This window comes from Aspergillus sclerotioniger (assembly GCF_003184525.1).
Source record: "Aspergillus sclerotioniger CBS 115572 chromosome Unknown BO94scaffold_33, whole genome shotgun sequence".
Taxonomy (NCBI): domain Eukaryota; kingdom Fungi; phylum Ascomycota; class Eurotiomycetes; order Eurotiales; family Aspergillaceae; genus Aspergillus; species Aspergillus sclerotioniger.
In genome coordinates this window covers 196927-215133 of record NW_020291023.1, presented here as the reverse complement: position 1 = coordinate 215133, position 18207 = coordinate 196927, and the positions used below count along the sequence as shown (strand labels likewise).

The 18207-nt window shown below is 53.8% G+C and overlaps 3 protein-coding genes across 3 annotated transcripts; 1 reads left to right on the top strand and 2 right to left on the bottom strand.

The window, feature by feature from the left end:
• Positions 1-11: 11 nt before the first annotated feature.
• On the top strand, positions 12-750 carry BO94DRAFT_627802 (uncharacterized protein). Its single transcript, XM_025617443.1, has 3 exons — positions 12-214; positions 363-489; positions 544-750. The coding sequence occupies exons 1-3, from the start codon at positions 86-88 to the stop codon at positions 597-599; spliced, it is 312 nt and encodes a 103-aa protein (XP_025463285.1). The 5' UTR covers positions 12-85; the 3' UTR covers positions 600-750.
• Positions 751-790: 40 nt separating this feature from the next.
• BO94DRAFT_246429 (putative C2H2 finger domain protein) lies at positions 791-3727 on the bottom strand. Its single transcript, XM_025606414.1, has 4 exons — positions 2993-3727; positions 2674-2937; positions 1926-2612; positions 791-1866 (listed from the first exon to the last, which is right to left on the bottom strand). The coding sequence occupies exons 1-4, from the start codon at positions 3667-3669 to the stop codon at positions 921-923; spliced, it is 2574 nt and encodes an 857-aa protein (XP_025463284.1). The 5' UTR covers positions 3670-3727; the 3' UTR covers positions 791-920.
• A 3478-nt stretch (positions 3728-7205) lies between these two features.
• BO94DRAFT_246383 (putative C2H2 finger domain protein) lies at positions 7206-11402 on the bottom strand. Its single transcript, XM_025606412.1, has one exon. It carries the CDS (start codon positions 11139-11141, stop codon positions 7506-7508), a length of 3636 nt encoding a protein of 1211 aa, XP_025463283.1. The 5' UTR covers positions 11142-11402; the 3' UTR covers positions 7206-7505.
• Positions 11403-18207: the final 6805 nt, after the last annotated feature.

The window sequence follows — 18207 nt, the reverse complement described above, 5'->3', positions numbered from 1 at the left end:
ATATATATATATATATACCTACCTATATCTCTCTTCCTCTCTCTCACACCTAGAATTCAATTCCTCAATCTCAGTCATAGGCAAGATGCTCTTCCGTCATCTCCCCCTCCTTCGCGCCAGAATCCCCTCCTCCACCATCATCCACAACAGAAGAACCTTGGCTTCATCTGCTCCCAGATGGAACGCCAATGAGTCCAGCGCCTACAGGGAAGGTGTAAGTTCTATTTTTCCCCTCATTCTCCGTAAACCCTTCTTGTAAGGGAGTGTAGAATGGATGCGTCTTGTACCCCTATCAGTACCTGGTTATCTGCCTCTGAGTATCCAGTCTACAAACAATACAGCAAACTAACCCTACGCTCCAGATGGCCCGGTACAAGCTCTTCGTGGGCCCATTTGCCAAGGTCTTTCTGGGCGCCATTTTTACCTACCAGATGCTTTACTGGACCTGGTTGAAACTGGAGATGAATGAGTCCAAGTATGAGAAGAACCGTACGTGACTGGTCCTGTTTTCTCGTCGTTGGGAACTGCATCTAACTGGAACAGAAGAGGTTGCGGCGCTGGAGCAGAAGGCGAAGGAATTGACCGGCGCGCAAAAATAGAGGCTGTCCCCCCCTGTGTATGGTTTACATTTTCCTGGATTATATATACCCCCTACGTCCATGTGGAAAATTCAGGAAGTCTGTCTTTGGCATGCGTGTCTTCGTTGATTGTATATTCAAACGCTATGAAAATGGTTTGACTGGACGTGTGTAAATTTACATGTTGTCTACCCCGTTACGAAGGTTCCCCTACCATGTATGCCCCGCTGGTAGATGGATTTCGGTCCTCACACCCATCACACAAGCCATGATGGCAAGACGGACATTGATTGGTATACGCTAATGCGAATGGGCCTTGCCTACATTGACACTGGATCCAAGTCAGTCGCCTGCATTTGGATGCAATTGGTCCAGGGCTAGACTCACGCAGAAAGCCGAGTCTGGCTCGTGAGACAGTCGACTCGGCTCCGACAACATGCTGTCAGCGACGGGGTAGAACGTCCCCATCGATTTCCCGGGCAGATGATCCGAATCGACTCTCGATCTTTTTTCCAGACTGGGGATTCCCGGCTCGCCACATCGGTAAGAGCCAGAGGTTGACTGCAGAGATGGGAATTTCCGCTTTCGCAGATTCGATGCGCCTGGGAAAGGATAAGTCATGGATCGATTAGGTGGAAGCGGGTCGTCGCCCAGTCCCGACGATAGATCGGGCGTAGGTTCCTTGTCTATCACCATCATGTCGTCATGCAGTGGTTCATGGTCGACAGCATAGTCGCTGCTCACCGACTCATCATCGCTGTTCTCGTCCATGGCAGGCTCACTCTCGTATCCACTGCCATCGGTCCTTTGTTTTTTCATTTCTTCTCGCTCCTGACTTTTGGTCAGATGCCCCGACGGGAGGAGCCAATCTTCAACGCGCTCGCCCTTCTTGAAGTGCTCAACATCGATGTGATTGTAGCGTTCATTCCAGGCGCCGACTCCCTGGGTTTTCAGGGGCAGAAGAACCCGACAAAAGCCGCACCAGTAGTGCGAGGGGCGCGGGTCACCGTCGCGGTTGATACGATTCTTGCATAGGGCCGCCCGCACCTGCTCATCTTCGTCGACGTCATGGTGTTTCTTTAAGTGTTGGACGTATATCTCCTGGCGATAGAATAATCGGGCACACGGGAGATCCTCTTGCGTGGCATCCGACAAGGTGCAACGCCAGCACTGCGCGTGGAAATGCTGGGAGTTCTCGTGTCGTTTCCAGTCGGCCTTGCTGCCAAATGTCTTGGTACACTTCGCAAAAGTGCACCCATACGGCCGTTCGTGGCGCTTCTTATGCTTCCTTTTGGACGGCCAGTCAGGAACCCCTGTTGATAACAAGAAAAGCTGAGCCCGACTTACTTCATCTCGCATCGCAAACGCGTCCGCTTCGTGCAGAACTCGCATTGAATCCAGCCCTTCTTTTCACTGTCGTCATCTAGCGTGTCTTGAGAGGCAGCATGGTTGGAGCCAGGCTGTCCGGAAAGCCGATCCAGAGCTGCAGACAAGATCCTCTGCAGCATATCGCGCTTTCGATCCGACAGCTCCCCATTCTGATCCACCATCTCCTCCCCAACATCCGACTGCTGGCTCCGTCTTCGTTCATTGGTGTTCATGGCCTTTGTCATGGCATTGATCATGTTGAGCGCCGCTTCATTCACCATGTCGTCCATCTTCCCGGTCCTAGCGGTGTCCGGTTGAGCGGGAATAGGAGCCTTCTGGTCCAACGAAGAGTCCAGATTGAGGGCCCTCAGGGCAGGCAACTCGCTGGGGTGTGGCTTTGCAAGCGGCGGTTGCACCGATGCATGGTTGAAATTGGAATCCTTGTACTCGTCGTTCAGTCTCATGACAGTGTCTGGTGTGGGAGTCTCCGAAGATGGGAACACCATCTGACACGAGGGGGAAGCGTCTTCACCAAGATCTCTCATGATCCCTCTAGGCTGGGCGGCTGGCTCAGCTTGTAGGGTCGGTGCTTCGTCCGACAGAGAATCGATGAAGGAGGGTCCCAGCTCTTGCGGTTTCACGCACGTTTCATACCACTCATGTGATCTGGATGATACGTTAATTCTCCGGCATGCTAGCTGATGCGCGGAAGGTATGTTTGACTTACTTCCTAAGCAGCTCCTCCACATCTTCATCGTTGTGCATCCGAGCCAGGTGCTGGCGAAAATTATCCAACCGGGGCCATTTCTTGTTCCTCCGCGGGCAGTTTTGCCCAAAGCACATGTAGAGGACTTTCGGTCCGCGCTCCGGATCCTGCTTATGAACGCATTTTTTATGGCGTGCGAGGTCGTTGATGGTACCAAACCCTTCCTTGCGGGCGCAGTTCGGCTCATCACATTTGAACAACTTTTTGTGTCTCGCTTCGTGTTTTCTGGGAAGGTCAGCTTTTCCGCTCGTTGCCGGTCAGAGAAGCCAGGATGGCGTACCTCTTGTCAGAAGGACACTTTCCGGTCCATTGGCACCCGGGATAATCGCATTTGATCACGTCTTGGCACAACAGGGACGGCGAGTCCATCCGGTCCAAAGGGTCAATGCCGTCAGCATACGGTACCGAATTGAGGTCTAATGCGGATACTCGATCATCCTGCTCATGCTCAAGGGGCGCAAGGAATGGGCTGCAGGCCGACTCGAGTGCATACGATGCAGCCACGGAGCGCGTGGTGCAGCCCTGTGTGCTATATCCCGAATCGGATAGATGAAGACCGGTATACTGGCTGCCAGCCTCCGAGGGCGTACTATGATGGCCGCTCGATGACCGGCGATCGAGGCCGTATACTTGGTGAGACCGCGGGACGACGAATGCAGCGGGATGGATTGGCGTCGACGATTGCAGGGGGTTCCAAGCGTCTTGCTCATGCCTCCATCGCGCCAGAGGAGGGTAGGTGGACGGATCAAAGAGTTGAGGAAGCGGTGAGGATGATGATTTGTGGTACAGTGGCCATGGATGGAGAATGGATGGATGGGTGGGATGGGGGATGGCTTGATCGGACGCAAACTGGAAGCCCAGGAAGGATGCTGGGTCGCCCAGGGTGAGATCGGATGGCGACAGCCCGTCCGATGAGAGGTCAAGCTGCGAAGAAGGGGGCATTGCCCGTGTGCCCATGATTCCCTGGAGAATATCGCTGGAGTTGTCCCAGGGCTTGCTGGGGTCGGATGTCTAAGTCACATGGGGTCAGCTTGTGGTTGGCTCTTGGCCGGACGGATATCTCCATAGTGTCTGTTCGGCTCGCGCGAGAGGATTGCGACATACACTCATATTGGAAGCGGTAGGATGTTGGGGGATCCTACAAGAGCGCGTTCATGCGCGTTCTCGGGGTGTTATTGCCGTGATGGAAGACAACCTCTGGCGAGAGAGGAGCAGAGGGCGGAAGCCTGGCGGTTTATCATATAGCAGGAGGGGACGAGCCCAATCGCAAGTGAGCCGATCGGATTCTATTCAGAGTAGGCGATGACGAGCCACAACGCTCCTATGATTGATTGATTGTCGGGGTCGTTTCCTCTTCAGGGTCTCGTCAATCTGGATGTCTGTCGAGGCGGTTCCAGCTGAGAGGAACGAGATGACGAAGGCCCGGCAGATCGACTGCGTATCACTGAAGAAATAGATTGGGGTGGGCGACCAGAGGCGAAGCCAGAAAAAGGAAAACCCAAGAAGACAACGAGCTGGGTGAGTGAAAGAAGAAAGGTAATAAAGAAGAAAAAAAGAAAAACAGAGAAGAGGAGGGAAGGGGGAAGATTAGAAGAAAAAGAAGAGAGAGAGAGAGAGAGAGAGAGAGAGGGTGTTAAAAAAAAAAGAAAAAGAGCAAGAGAGCAAGAAAAGAGGGGAAAGACGAGCAGGGAATCGGGCTAAGCATGCGAGGATGCTGACTGGAAGATGCAGAGAGAGCCAGAGAGGAAAAAATCAAATCCAATCCAGCATCCAATCCTGACCAGCAGACCGAGAGGGAAAAAGCAATGCCGGGGCACCGACGAGGTATGATCGACCGATTATCCCCATCACGAAAGAAAGAAACCCCACGCGATAACGTGTCGAGGGCCGAGTTGAGCAAAAGCAAGCGGGAGAGGGAGAGGGAGTGAGTGACAGGAGCTAATACTAATCGATGGCATGTCGGATCATGTCCCCAGAGGAAGGAATGTCCATTTCCATCATCATTTGGCTGCTGCAGGGCGAGCATCGAGAGCATACTAGATAGTACTAGTACTAGGTAGAGGTCGGTCTCCGATCGATCGAGCCGGCGAGGAGAGACGGAAGGGAAGGAAGGAATGACAGCTAGCAAGTTAGTACGCAGCAAGTACGCAGCAAGTACGGAGCAGTACTAGTAGGTACTAGATAGTAAGTGGTCTAGAATCCATCCCCAACTATCTACTACTAGGTAGTAGATAGGTAGTACCTAAGACCTGTCAGACCGTCTGGCACCGAGGTCCCCTTCCCGTTTCCTTTCATTCCCCCGATAAATAAATAGATAGTAACTAGTGACGGTAGAAAGTACGGTAGGTAGTAGGTAGAGTCGAGACCCCAGCAGCGAGGTCCGCGGAAGTACCCAGTCGATCGCGATGCGATGAAGACGCGGGAGAGTGAGAGAGCGAAAGAGCGAAAGAGAAACAAACTACTACTGAGCCATAGTCGCAGCGTTGGCGTTTTCCCTCCCGCGGGCGTGTGAGTGAGTGTGTAGGTCCCTTTTTCTTTCCTCAACGGCCACTCATCTCGTCCCTTGGCTTTTTGGTTTTGATCTTTATTTATTTTTTTTTCTTTTTTCTTTTTTTTTCCTATTCAGTTTTGTTCTTCGCGTCCTCCCATTCCTTTCCAAAAGTCACAAGTGGCTCCTCCCTCCTGCAGGATAATCATCATCCTTCCGCCTGTTCAGCTAGCTCTCTTGGAGAGCAGGAGGATGATGAGGAGGGACATTCAAGGATCTCCTCGGAGCCTCGCATCAGCATCAGCACCGCAGCCGCAGCTCGACTCGAGGGGGAAGAAGAGGGGGAGGGGAAGAAATGGATGAAGACAGACAGACAGACAAGCTGGAGTTGGGAGACCCTTCCACCATACTCGGACAAGTAATCAGTCAAGCTGGTTGGGTTGGTCAGGAGTCAGGACCGAGCCTGTCTCTCGCAGAGTCGCATGTAAGGTGGTTGAGCGATCATCACGCGGCCGTAGTTCCATTGGCTGCAGGACCCTTCTTCCTCCCCCCATCATCATCACCATCATCATCATCATCATCATCATCATCATCATCAAGACTGTCAAAGGACGGGGCGAACCTTCGCGGATGGCAGGGCATCCTCCGCTACATACATCGGCCGGACTAACGGTGGCTGTGCCTGTAAGGAGGCCCCCGAAAGGCAGTTCGTCACTCGCCGACGGATATGCCGAAGATCGCCCGCGATGATGGATGGATGGATGGATAAATGGCCTGTCTTCATGGAGATTGACAGCCCACCCACCGGTCAAACCCACTTGGACCTCGCGCCTTCCAACCGGCTGGCTCGCGCGCGCCTTAGTCCGGGCGAGTGAAGACCCCGATCGAGAGGATGGCGATGATGGCAACCCCGTCCAGCCGATCCTCAGGGATGGCCGTTCTCGATCGATGGGCGAGCCATCAATCACACTGCAGCAATCTATCTGATAGAGTCATCTAGTTAATACGACGTAGCCAAAGATAGCTGCATCCACTTCCTGCTCTATCTCGCTATGTATCTACGTATCTCTTCTTCTCCCCCTGGCACACGACCGACAGACGTCCTGTAGGTAAGTACCTCCCCCCCCAACAGATGCAGCCTGGCATCGCTCCCCACCCGAATCTCGAATGCTCGTCCAGGTCCCGGCGATGTCCTCCGTACCTAGTGAAGGACACAGTAGCGTGGCTCCATCGCTGCCGATCGACTAAATTAGTGCGCTCCTCACCACCCAGCAACTCAGCAAGCCAATGCGGTCTGGCACCTCCCCCCCCCCCCCATCCCCTTGGATCCCCTGCCCTCCTTTGTACTGTAAGTAAGCGTCGTCCCCACTCCCAATCCCATCATCGTCTCTGCCGGCCTAAAAAGTAAAAATACCCTCCCCCCCCCCACCTTCCCAGCTTCAGATCGGGCCCGATGAGCTCGGGGATCCTTGCAAGCCCCATGGCTGTGCTCTCCCCGTCTCAACCACGGGGCCCTGCTCCCCCCGTCCTGTGCATCCGCCAGGGTGGTTGATCGACCGTTGGGGTCCCCTTCTCCGACCCGTCGTTGACAGGCAGCTAACTACTTACTTAGGCCGGAATCCTCCGTCCTGCGTTGGATGTGCTCCGGAAGCCCTCCCCTCAGGACCCGCTGCACTGTGCCGTGAAGCCTGTCTGCGACGTGCATCCCCCCTTCCTCCAATCACGCCCCCCCGACCAATTGACAATTTGGGGGCCACGCGTGCAGCTTGCATAACGTAGCACACACGGCAATAGATGCTCGAATAGTCCGGGCAGCCGAGCCCAGTATTGGTCTTCGATGAAGGGCGGGCGCCATCTATTACCCCCAAGAATTAAGGGTAATCCCCCGAGCACAACTAATCCAGAACCCAAGAACCAGATGGGCGAGAAAAGGAAAAAGGGGGGGAAGGGGTCTAGGAGAAGAGGGGTCCAGCAGATAAGTTGATCCCCGGCAGTGGCATGCATACAATATTCCTTCCCAAGAAAAGTCAATGGTCCAATGTTCAATCCAATGGTGGGTATATAGGTGGATGCAGATCAAGCGATACAGAAATGAGCCCCAAAAGGGATTATGGGGAAAAATAATAAATGAGTAAATAAAGGGTTGACATCGGGTAGTTGAATTGCAACTACGGAGTACTGTCCTTGGGCGACCGTTTCAACCACATTCCAACAACCTCCCTCCCCCACGATCTGCAACCGCTGCGCTAGGGTCGTAAGTCCCGTGAGTCGTTGTGGCATCTCCTCTCCAGATCGAGGTTTAGGGCTATTCTCGGTAGCCTCCCGGAACGTAAGGCATAGCCTGCGGCATCGATCCCTGGTACCCATAGCCGTTCTCCACCGAAGGTGATACATAAACCGGCCCCTGATGATCGTAGGCGGGCTGCATCTCCGTGGGGGATAGGGAAAAACTATACGGGTCTTGCAATACACTGAGGTTCTGGTTGGGAACTCGGAGTCGAGGGCCAGCGTTAAAAGGGGGCGGATAGGTGACCGAGTTTTGATGTATCGGCATGAGCCGCGTCTGGTCCACAGCCCCCCCTGGCAGGATTGCGGGCGCATCATCGTACGCGTCAATTGACTCAGGCTCGGCGGAGATCCAACCGCCAGGCATGGTTGTCAAGTGGGGGGAATATGATGTATTGAACGACATCATAGGCTCCTGAAGCCGCTCGGCATTGTTACTGGCGTATGGTGCCTGCGTCGACACCGCCGAGGACCCTTCGACTCCATCCAACCTTGGCATGAAACGGGTGGCTTCCGGCGTGGAGGTCCTTGGATCGGGGCCAGCATCTGGCCCACCACTAGTAGGCCCTGTAGTCTCGTTCGATGAAAGATCTCTCTCATTTACAAGCGCCAAAACTGGCATGGCGATCTGTTCCATGTGTTTAGCCAAGTGCACCGTTAGCTTCTTCCAGCTGCTACAAACATTGCCGCAGAAGCGACACGGTTCGTCCTTGGGACCTTTCAGGGTATCATGCCGACATCGCTCGACCAAGTCCCAGAGCTGTTCAATCTCTTGCTCGCGATTGTTTTCTTCCTGCAGGTTCGGGGAACCCGGGTCAGCCTTTGTTTTGCTTGCCGAGCCTTGGCTTTTCGCTTTCTTGACTTTGGGTTCTGGCATCTTATGCTCCCTAACAAGGTGCTGCACGAAATTATCCTTTCGGTAGCAGGTATGATGACAATCAGGAACCGTGCACGTCCACCACTCCAGCTGTCGATGTCGCTCGCTTTCGTGTCGGACCCAATCAGCTTTTCGCTTGAATGATTTGGGGTCTGAGCAGTGAGGAAAGGTACAAGTGAATGGCTGCACATCTTCGTGGACATGCTTGGTCCAATCTGACGGTTTCTGGAACTTCTTGACCTGGAAACATACCGGGCATTCGAACTCCGCCGGCAACCGCTTGACCGGTGGCAAGGGCACACCCGGGGGAAACTGCGCCGCAGTGACTGCGCTTTCTCCAAGCTTATGGGGATCGTCATCGATCTCCCCATGGCCGGGAATATGAAACTGCGTGTGCGCAGCCTCGGGGCTAGTGCGAGGTGCTAACAACTTAGCCTCGCCACCCAACGCAAAGCAGTAATTGTCGGAGGGGCATTTCTTCTGATCAACGGCGCGAGTGTGGCTGAGTTTACTATCGACCAGCTTTCGGTACCGACGAAGTTGCTCGTGAGAAAGGCGGTCAATCAATGCGGGTGGAAGTCGGGGGTTCAACTGGGTAATCTGGTTCCTGAAACCCTCGAGCGTAGGGACCGGCAAATGCGACGGAACCGGAAACTGCATCACCAACCCTTTTTCATCCACGATGTCATCATCTTCATCATCTGCATTGCCCACAGCGTGGGTCACCTTTGGGCTCTTCTGCGTGGCTCCGCCATGGTCAGCCGCTCGAGGCGAGTAGGCGATATTGGGGACAGGCGGTCCACCGTGACTTGTCATCAAGTCAATCAAACCGGGTGCTGAAGCCCTTGGTAGCTCACTTCTGCTCCTTCCCCGAACCTTGAGATGCGGCCAATGACCTGTGGCTGAGTTCGGTGATGCAGCCCTGAGTGAGTCTTTGCCACCGATAGCGGCCATCTGCCCGGCAATGGCAATCACAGCACCGCCAGTGCTCAGGCTAGGTGATCTAGATCGACCAAGGCTCAGTCGATGCGGGAAGCTGTCCTTTCTCACTGGGGGACTCTTGGCCTCGTCGCCTTTGCTGGCGCCCTCCGTGCTGGGAGGGATGATCGAAAGATCCGATAGCCGCCGCTTCAAATTGCTGGACGACGGCTTCCTGTGGAGAAATTTACGGAGGCTACTTCTCCTCTCGTGCTTCTTGCTTTTATCGTTACTAATAGACAGGGTCTCAAAGGAGCCGCCCGGGCCAATGATACTGTTGACTTCTGCATCATTCAGGTGTCGTGTGCCCCAGGTTGCCGACCGGGATGCGGTGTCAATGTCCTTGGCTCGTCGCTGATATTCCACCATCGCTGCGCTCGAGCTCAAAGGCTGCATCCGTGTCGTTCGGGGGGATAGGTCGTGAGCTGAGTCTCGCCATGGAGGGGCCCCAAGGAATTGATGGGGTGATGGTTCCCCATCTTCGGGCCTGGGCTGTTCCGGAGCAGGGGCGAGTTCCGTGTCCCCTTGTGCCCACCTCGCCTCGTTGACACTGACGGCCGGGGAGTCAGATCGGCTCTCTGCACCATCCGAGCCGCCTTCACTAATCCCGTCATCACTGCTCTCATGGAGCAGAAGGCCAGGCCCCGGAATAGCAGGCCCCAGTAACCGAGATTTCAAATTGAAGTAATCCTGCTGAAGTGAAGGATCTCCAGCACTTTTCGCCCTACGCCTGCCTCCCATGTGCCCTCTATTGCCACAAAGCAAGGAGGTGTCATCATCCCCTGCCTCACTGTTCGCAGCGCTTACTGATACTGACCATGATTGAATGTCGGCATTCTTCTCATCCAATCGTCGCCGAGTCTCCATATCGTTCGGACTCAAGACAAAAATGTCTTCCCGTGATGAAGGCCCAACACCCGCTTGTCCGGTGGCCATGCTGGGAATCCAAGAGCCATCCTGCGCGCGTGTGACCGTGTAGTTAAGACCGGTTCCCCGGTACTCTTCTTCCAAGCCGTCGGGTTCTGATTCACTAGTCATGTCATTTGGTGAAAGATGTGTGGAAGACAGGCTCCGCCGTCGCCCTGTCAAAGAGGCATCTCGGACTGGTGAATCACCGCGGGAGTAGCTTTCAATCTTGACAATCGGACTTCTTGCCCTGGCCGACTCAGGGACCGCTTGGACATTGAGTTTATCGCTGGGCGGACTCGTGATTAATGACAGCGGTTGGGGTTGGCGAGACAAGGTCTCATGATCAGCCTGAACATTGATACTGCCCGGATCTGGCAGGAAACTTGGGCTACTAATGTGGTTCAAGCTAGCTGGCTGAGGCGACAGCATGGTTGATGGAGACGATATTTCGCCCATTGAGGCACTAAACACCTCGGGTTCAATATCCTGTACGTCCAGAGCCATGCCGTTATCATGGTGCAGACCACTGGCCCCCAAATCCATGTCCATGCTAAAGCCCGCCGACAAGATGTCAGCACTAGGGGACGTGTGGGCACTCATGTCACTTGAAAATTCCTCTGTTGGACTAAGGAACTCGGAGTAGGAAGCTGCTTGGTCCTCGTTGTTTGCGTCGGCTATGTTACTATGCGTCTGAATGTTCAGAGGAGACGACAGGTGCCCTGTGCTATGGTCTTCACCACCGACAGGTGTCAGTCTGATGGCGGAGGACTTGAAAGAGGCTTCATCCGGGTCCAATGGGGCCGAGAGGTAAGGGTCGTGGTAAGTGGAATCGTAGAAAGTCACATCGGTCGGCGACTCGTTCTGGACGAGCTGCGGGGATAAGGTGGACATGATTGCAGTCGGTCTCTTGAGTCGGTTTGATCGCCAAACGCTCGCACCGGCAGATGGACGGTAATAGCAGCAGTCAGCTCTTCGATCAGAAAGTGTATGTTTCCCCGAGATGTTGAGCTCTGCTTTCTTCGGGCCTGGTTTCTGTGGGTCTAGGTGAACCGTACTGCACACAGGGACCAGGATACAAGAATTCGGGGTCGCATTTCTAGATCGACATGGAGGTACTAGTCAGGGCACTCCAGCGATCGCAATCAGGGCAGGATCAAATGGCGTAGGCGTAACTTCTGGAGGGGCAACAGTGGAGGGACACCGGCGATCTGATTGCGTAGGAATTATTTAGGAATGCCCCTTTAATCTGATAGTGGAGGACGGGCGCAAGGTGGTGTGGGTGGTGGGTAAGCAGAGCAGCCGTCGTAGTAAGCGGGAGGAATGAGCAGGGAGGAATGAGGCCAACCAAGAACCAGGATTGGCACTCCCGATCACGAGAGGTTGAAGAATAGTTCGACTAAGCGGGACCAAGTATTAGGTGGAGCGAGAAGGAAACTGAAGGTATGACAAAGGAATAGTATGGTACAGGAACGAGAAGAAGGATGGCGGTGGTGATGGTACTGTAGCGGTGGCAGTAGCAGTGGCAGTGGTAGAGGCGGAGGGAGGAAGCCAGAAGAGCGTGGGGGTGATGAAGGTGATAATGATAGGGCCGACGGGGAGAGCCGCAGTCGCGCGCCGGAGGGAACAAGGAGCGAGAGAACAAGAACGAGCGACGGGGGAGGGCGGAGAGAAGAGAAGAGGAGGGATGGGGGGGTGGGGGGAGAGAAGAGGAGAAAAGAGAGGCCGGGACGACGAGGCTCTAGAGAAGAAGAAGAAGAAGAAGCCTGAGCCTACTACTACTAGAGGAGGAGGATGACTGGAAGAAAAAGCGAGAGGAGAGAGAAAGTGAGTGAAATGAGGAATGAAAGAGGAAAGAGCAAAGGCGCCTTGCGGCTGTGACTGAACAGGGAATCCACCACTCGACTCGAGGGAACTGAGCCACATCGTGTGATAATAAACTACAGAGTACTCCGTACTAGCTACTCCTAAGTACTAGTAACTAGAAAGGGGGTCAGCGCGCTGATTCTCATCATCATCATCATTTTTTATCATCCTCTTCAGTCCAGACCGGATTCCCTCCCCAATCGGGCTGGCGAGAAAGCGACGATACGCGCCGGCGGGCTGCTTTGATGGCCACTCACAGCCAAGCGGGGTAGAAGGCTAGTCGCAGGCGGTTTAGCCTCGGGGCCAGTCGCAGCAGTCAGGTACTATCGTGCTTTTTCCCCTGGATATTTTATTATTATTACATATACAGTACTTCGTAGATACTAGGTATATAGTAGTAGACTATATAGATTACTACTATATAGATAGTATCTGTAGTAGTATAGTAGATACAGTACATCATACCATACTCTTGGCTTCTTTAAAGTATTGCAGTGGCACATATTATCGTGTGAAATATACTCCGATTCTGCAGAACTGCTGATCCCCCCCCAAAGATTTTATCCTCTCTCAGCACTCGGATCATTTCCGCAATATTAACACATCAACTGTGTCGTCACAGCTCAAGGATAGAATGCACACTCCCATGTAGATCTGGTTCAGGAACGACTAGATGGATCATGAACGAACCGCATGCTCCCTCCAGCCCAGCTCAGCCCAGCCCTCCTTCATCCATGGATCCTAGGTAGACTAGTACTACCCGTCGCAATGAAGAACTCGGGAAATTCGCAGGGCTCGACCCGTCCCCACTGGTCCCCACTCCCTCGATTATCGCAATGTATCTACCACCAGTCCACCCCTCAGTATTCCGGCACTATCTACTGGCGCTGACGGAGTATAAGCCCTCAGAGGGGAAAAAGAAATAAAATCACTCATGGTCCGTGGATGCTTCTAGCCAAGCGATCCTCAGCCCAATATCTAACCTACCGTTGTTGTTGTTGCTCCTGCTGCTATAATTATAACCGACTAGAGCTGACCTGCACTCAGCCACGGCACAAGCCACCCTCCGAGCCCAGAACCACCCACACCCTGGCATTTGCATCCCCTCCGTCGGTCAGTGTCACTGTGAGCCTGTCTAGGTTTGCGGCGGTGCAGTTCAAATGGGATGAACGGACATGGGATTCTCAACATGGACTCATGTTATATTTTTGGATTTACACAGTCCTCCTAGTGTTACCGGACAATGTGCTACGGATGCTCGCTTCGCCCTGTACTGTGTATAACCCAATCGTGACTGGCTATTGCTAGTGCGGTGGAATCTGCACAAACTCCCAGGGTTGGGACGTCTGCGGCTCAAGGGCGCAACAAGCTTTGCATGGGCCATGGGGACGGGTGTCTGGACTCTAGACGGCTGTGACATCATGTGCGTGGCTGTGCAAAGGTGCCCGGGTAACCAGGCCAGGCTGGACCAACAACTAGATATATACACTGTGCAACATGCAGGTGCCATTTCATCCCCGTCGTCACGCCATAGGAGACACAGCTTGTTCCCAGGCCTCTTATACATGCCGTCATTCATGCAGTGTCAGCATTAGCGCCGCGAGGGGCTTCAGGACATGGTAAATATAGTTTCACATACATCATCATTTGTTACACATCAAAGTTCAAACGCTCGCTAAGAGGACAGCATGCAAACACAACACACAAGAAAGCATACCCCCGAAAACGATGGTGGCGTAGAAGACAAGCACAAATGGTCGGGAAAATACAGTGGGTGGAGAAAGGAATGTGAGTTGGGGCAAACTCAAAGGTCATCGCAGTCATCATCGAAAAGACACAAAAGAAAATAAAATGATTGTCGAGGTACCGCAACCCTGGAGGCTCAGACCTGGAAAGTACAACATGTGGGAAAAACAAAGTATTCATGACAAGCAGATTATTAAAACAGTCCTGATCGACATAGCCACTCACATTACTTCACCTCTAAAGCCTGTGACTTCAATCGCCCCGACTTCTTCGGGGAGAGGGCGACTGCCCCTCAGAACGGATCGAGCCCCTTGAGCCACGGCGAGGTGAGTCCTCTCCTCCGGCTAGCGCCTCGGTGGACTTCTTAGACAGTTCTTGCAGCCTGGCCATTACCACAGGAGAGTCCGAGTACAGGACACAGCCTCGGGAGTAAGTGCAAGGACTGAACTTCTCCTCCTCTCCCGCGAAATCTTCATGTGCCGCTTCCCGAAGAATCCGGGGGAAGGTTCGCAGAATAACATGGCGTGTGGGGTCTTCCTTGGAGCTGAGACTGCCTTCCTTGGGGGTGCCATACTCTTCCCAATCGTCGTTCGAGACGGCATCGGTGTCTGGGGCTGGAAGCGATGCCAGGATCAGCTCGCGCTCAACGCGCGCAAGTCTCCAGGTCTCGGCTGCAAGCTTGACGATTTTCCGTACGCTGATAAGCAGAGAATCCAAGTTTCTAGGGTCAGCAAAATGCTTGAGCTGGTCGATAATTTCGTCGACGATGACAGCAGCCACCACGTTGATCGACTGCTTGGCATCCGAGGTTGTGTAAGCTGCTTTCAGCGTCTGCTGCCTCCAGAAAGCTTCCCGTCTCACGGATTTGCGTCGAATATCCATCGACAACATCTGGAAGAAGGTATCGGCCTTATCGTACCGCCGCCCCAAGGTGAATAGGAAGGGATGGAAGATCCGGTAGGTCAGAGTCTTAGAAATGACATGTTGCACATATGCTGCTCGTAACTCACACGATGCCGGAGTGTTATCAAGGAACGATGGTAGTTCTGATGGAAGTTTGGATAGAATGTCCTTGGGAGGATCAATTGGAAGGTACGAGAAGTGCTCCTTGGACAGGGAGACAATAAGCCGAGAAAGCTGGCCGAAACAGTCCAAACTAGATTTCGGAGATTTTTATCAGAGCACGTACATTTATAGCGTTATCAACATGTCATCATAGTCATCATCATGATCAGTCTATAGAAAAAGAACTGGAGACAGACAAAGGAAATAATGAAAAGAAACAAAAGATTGTAGTCTGGTTCTGGTTCTGGTTCATGCAGGAAGAGAAGAAGAGGAAAGAAAAAGAAGAAAAAGCAAACATGACGTCGATTAAAAGCGAGAATAGAGGATGCAAAAGAAAAAAGGAAATGAGAAGAGAGTCCATAAACGAAAGTCGGGTACTAAAACACATTCTCAATGCACTGGGTCACTTACAAGAAAGAATCACCCTTCGTGCTCTTGAGGTCAGTGGCTTCTCCAAGGCTGTGAAGGGTCTTTCTCAGCCTTTCGCAATCTTTGTCCAAATTGTCAATTGTGAGGCGCATTCCATCCACCGCATGTTGGACCTGCTGTTCCTTAACAACATTGTCCTCTTCCAGTTTCTTGTTTTCGCTCTCGCAGTGTTCCAAGGCCTGGATCTTGTCCGTAAGCCGCGTCTCCAAGTCCGCCTTCTCATCGGCCCATTGCTGCTGCTTGTCACTGTGTTCCTTCTCCATCTCAGCCACCTTCTCTGCGTGGCTGGTGTTAAGGGACTCGACTTCGCTAGCGTGGGCCTGTCGGAGATCCTCCATCTCCTTGGCGTTCGTCTCAATCGTCTCCTCCAATTCCTTTTGCTTGTCTGCGAGTTCGGTGGTTCGGGTTTCAAGTTCCTCCTTGGTCGAGCCCAGCTCAGTCACCTTGGAGTCGAAATCGGCTTGCAGTGCGTCATGCGCTTCTTGCATCTGTTGCTTCTGGTTCTCGTAGTCGTTCTTCATCGCCTCCTGCTGGTCAAGCAATTCGCGTTCGCGTGCTGCTAGAGCTTCTGCTGCAGCTTTCTCATCCTCCGCCTTGATCTCCTCGAACATCTCCGTCAACTCTCGCTTTTGAGTGGCGAGGGACTCCTCTTTGTCCTGTCTGGCCTTCTCCATGTCTCTGTCGTAGGTCTCATGTGCCTCTTGGAGGTTGGTGTTCAGGGTCCTGACCTCCTCCTCGAGCTCGGATTTCGACTGAGAAAGCTCATCGTTGGCCTTCTCCGTATCAAGCAGCTTTTCTTCGAGGTCCTTTCTCTTCTCGTCAAGATTGCCCAGCTCCATGCGAAGCTCGTTGATAGTGTTCTTCAACCTGGTTGATTCCTCCGCGCTCTCACTGGCGGTCTTCCGCATCTGATTCTGCAAGGCCTCGATGTAGAAGTCTTTGTGCATCAAGGCCTGCTCATGCTGACTCTCCATCTGTTTGAACTCAGCCTCCCGCGCTTGCAATTTGCCCTTGGTGGTCTTGTAGCTGTGGAGCAACCGGCCAATGTCAGGAATAGCATCTTGGATCCTCTGAAGAAGCTCGATTGGCTCCTCATGGTGTTCCTGTGGAGGCGAGATAGTGCCCATTTTGCCATTCAGGCCATGGCCATTGGCGAAGCCCAGGTCTCGGAGGGCCTGGAAGGAAGCCGCCGAACCCGGGTCGATAGAGCCTCGGGGGGTGGGGTGCATATTCGGCGAGGGTTGGTAGTAAGCGTACTGGGGTAGGTACCCGTTGGCACTCATAATAGGCGAGTGATAAGAGGGGGGGTATTGCGGGATGGCAGACTGAGGGGGCATCCTCGCCGCCATTGGCGGGGGAGCCGTCTGTGGGGACATCATCGGAGACATGTGCCCACGTGCGAGAGGACTGCTGATTTTCGGGACTGGGGAAGCGGGCTTTGCGACAGGGGAGACGTGTTTCTGGACAGGTGATACGGTCTTTTGCACAGGTGATGCAACCTTCTGCACTGGAGAAATTGGTTGCACGGCGGGTGAAGCTGATTGAAATACAGGAGAAGCTGCTGGCGGTGTGGGAGAGGAACCCCTTTGAGACAAAATCGTAGCTTCCCGGATTGGCGAGGCGGGTTGGGCCATCGGCGAGGTATACTGTTGCACAGGAGAAGCGTAAGCCCGAACTGGGGACGCAGATTGGTGCACGGGTGAAGTGGCACGTGGTGTAGCAGCAGCGCTCTGTGGAGCAGGCGAAATGGACTTGAAGGACGGTGATGCGGTTCGCTGGATTGGTGAACCCACTTGAGGAATCGGAGAACCAGGCTTCGAGATGGATGGAGTGGTTGAGGGGGCAAACGAATCAGAGAGGGGAGTAGGCTGGGCGTATACGGCGTCCGCAAAGGGCTCAGACATTGCAGGAATATGCGAGTCAATCTCTGGGACTCCAGCGTTGGAGCGAGGGGATGCTGCCACGAATTGACTTTCCGTCGGAGGCTGTGGTTCCTCAAACGGGTCCGACGATTGGGCCGGGACGAATGAAAAATCCAGCGGTGTCTGCGGTGCTGTTACTGGCGTCTCTTCGTAGGTTTCAGCAGCGGCGTTAGGTTCCGTTAGAAAAGGGTTGTTCTCGTGGTTCACATCAGCGTCTCCCGCGTGTTGCTCCGATGTGCCTATTTCCTCCCAGCTCGACTCTTGTGGCTGTTCGAAATAGGTCTGCGCATCATTCACGTCCGGTTGCTCGATCTGGGCGGGCTCATAACTGGCTGGTTGCTCAAACCCACCCTCGTCGTTCACTGGTGACTGGACTGGTGCCTCGTCTAAGGGCACAGTCGAGTCTTGCTCGACGACAGCCTGTGATTGCTCCAGTTCCGGTTCTTGGTCTGGCAGCAACTCCGGTTCTAGTGCAGGTTCTGGTACGGTTTCAGACACAGGCACTGCTTCTGCTGGCTGCGATTCGGCCGGCGGTTCGGCTCCGGCGTCAGCTTCAGGTTGAGGTTCAGCTTGAGCTTCGGTGGGTGGTTCTTGGTGTTGCTGCTCGTCAGGTTGTATGTCTTGCTGTTCTTGCAGACCCTCTTGTTGTTCTGCTTGTTCGGGAGTCTCCTCGAGCTGAGCTGTCAGTGGCTCTTGGTCTTGCGGTTCTACTTGCTGCTGTTCTGGCACGGCCTCTAGCACCGGCTCTGGCTCTAGCACCGGCTCTGGCTCTGGCTCTGGCTCTTGAGTGGGGACCTCGGGCTGCTGGATCTCTAGCTGCGGGTCTTGCTGGCCCTCTGGCTCACCCTCTGACGCAGGGGTGGAGAGATCAGGTTGAGCTGTCTCGCTCTCTGGCTGTTGTTCCTGCTGCTCTGCTTGTTGTTCTGGCTCGG

What these genes read in the sequence shown, in the direction of transcription:
- BO94DRAFT_246429 (XM_025606414.1), bottom strand. Translation starts at nt 3,669, where the DNA reads ATGGGCACACGGGCAATGCCCCCTTCTTCGCAGCTTGACCTCTCATCG. An exon ending in AAGTGTCCTTCTGACAAGAG is followed by an intron (nt 2,938 to 2,992) that starts GTACGCCATCCT and finishes TGACCTTCCCAG; the next exon opens with AAAACACGAAGCGAGACACA. An exon ending in GTGGAGGAGCTGCTTAGGAA is followed by an intron (nt 2,613 to 2,673) that starts GTAAGTCAAACA and finishes CGTATCATCCAG; the next exon opens with ATCACATGAGTGGTATGAAA.
- BO94DRAFT_627802 (XM_025617443.1), top strand. Translation starts at nt 86, where the DNA reads ATGCTCTTCCGTCATCTCCCCCTCCTTCGCGCCAGAATCCCCTCCTCC. An exon ending in CCAGCGCCTACAGGGAAGGT is followed by an intron (nt 215 to 362) that starts GTAAGTTCTATT and finishes CCTACGCTCCAG; the next exon opens with ATGGCCCGGTACAAGCTCTT. An exon ending in GTCCAAGTATGAGAAGAACC is followed by an intron (nt 490 to 543) that starts GTACGTGACTGG and finishes TAACTGGAACAG; the next exon opens with AAGAGGTTGCGGCGCTGGAG.
- BO94DRAFT_246383 (XM_025606412.1), bottom strand. Translation starts at nt 11,141, where the DNA reads ATGTCCACCTTATCCCCGCAGCTCGTCCAGAACGAGTCGCCGACCGAT.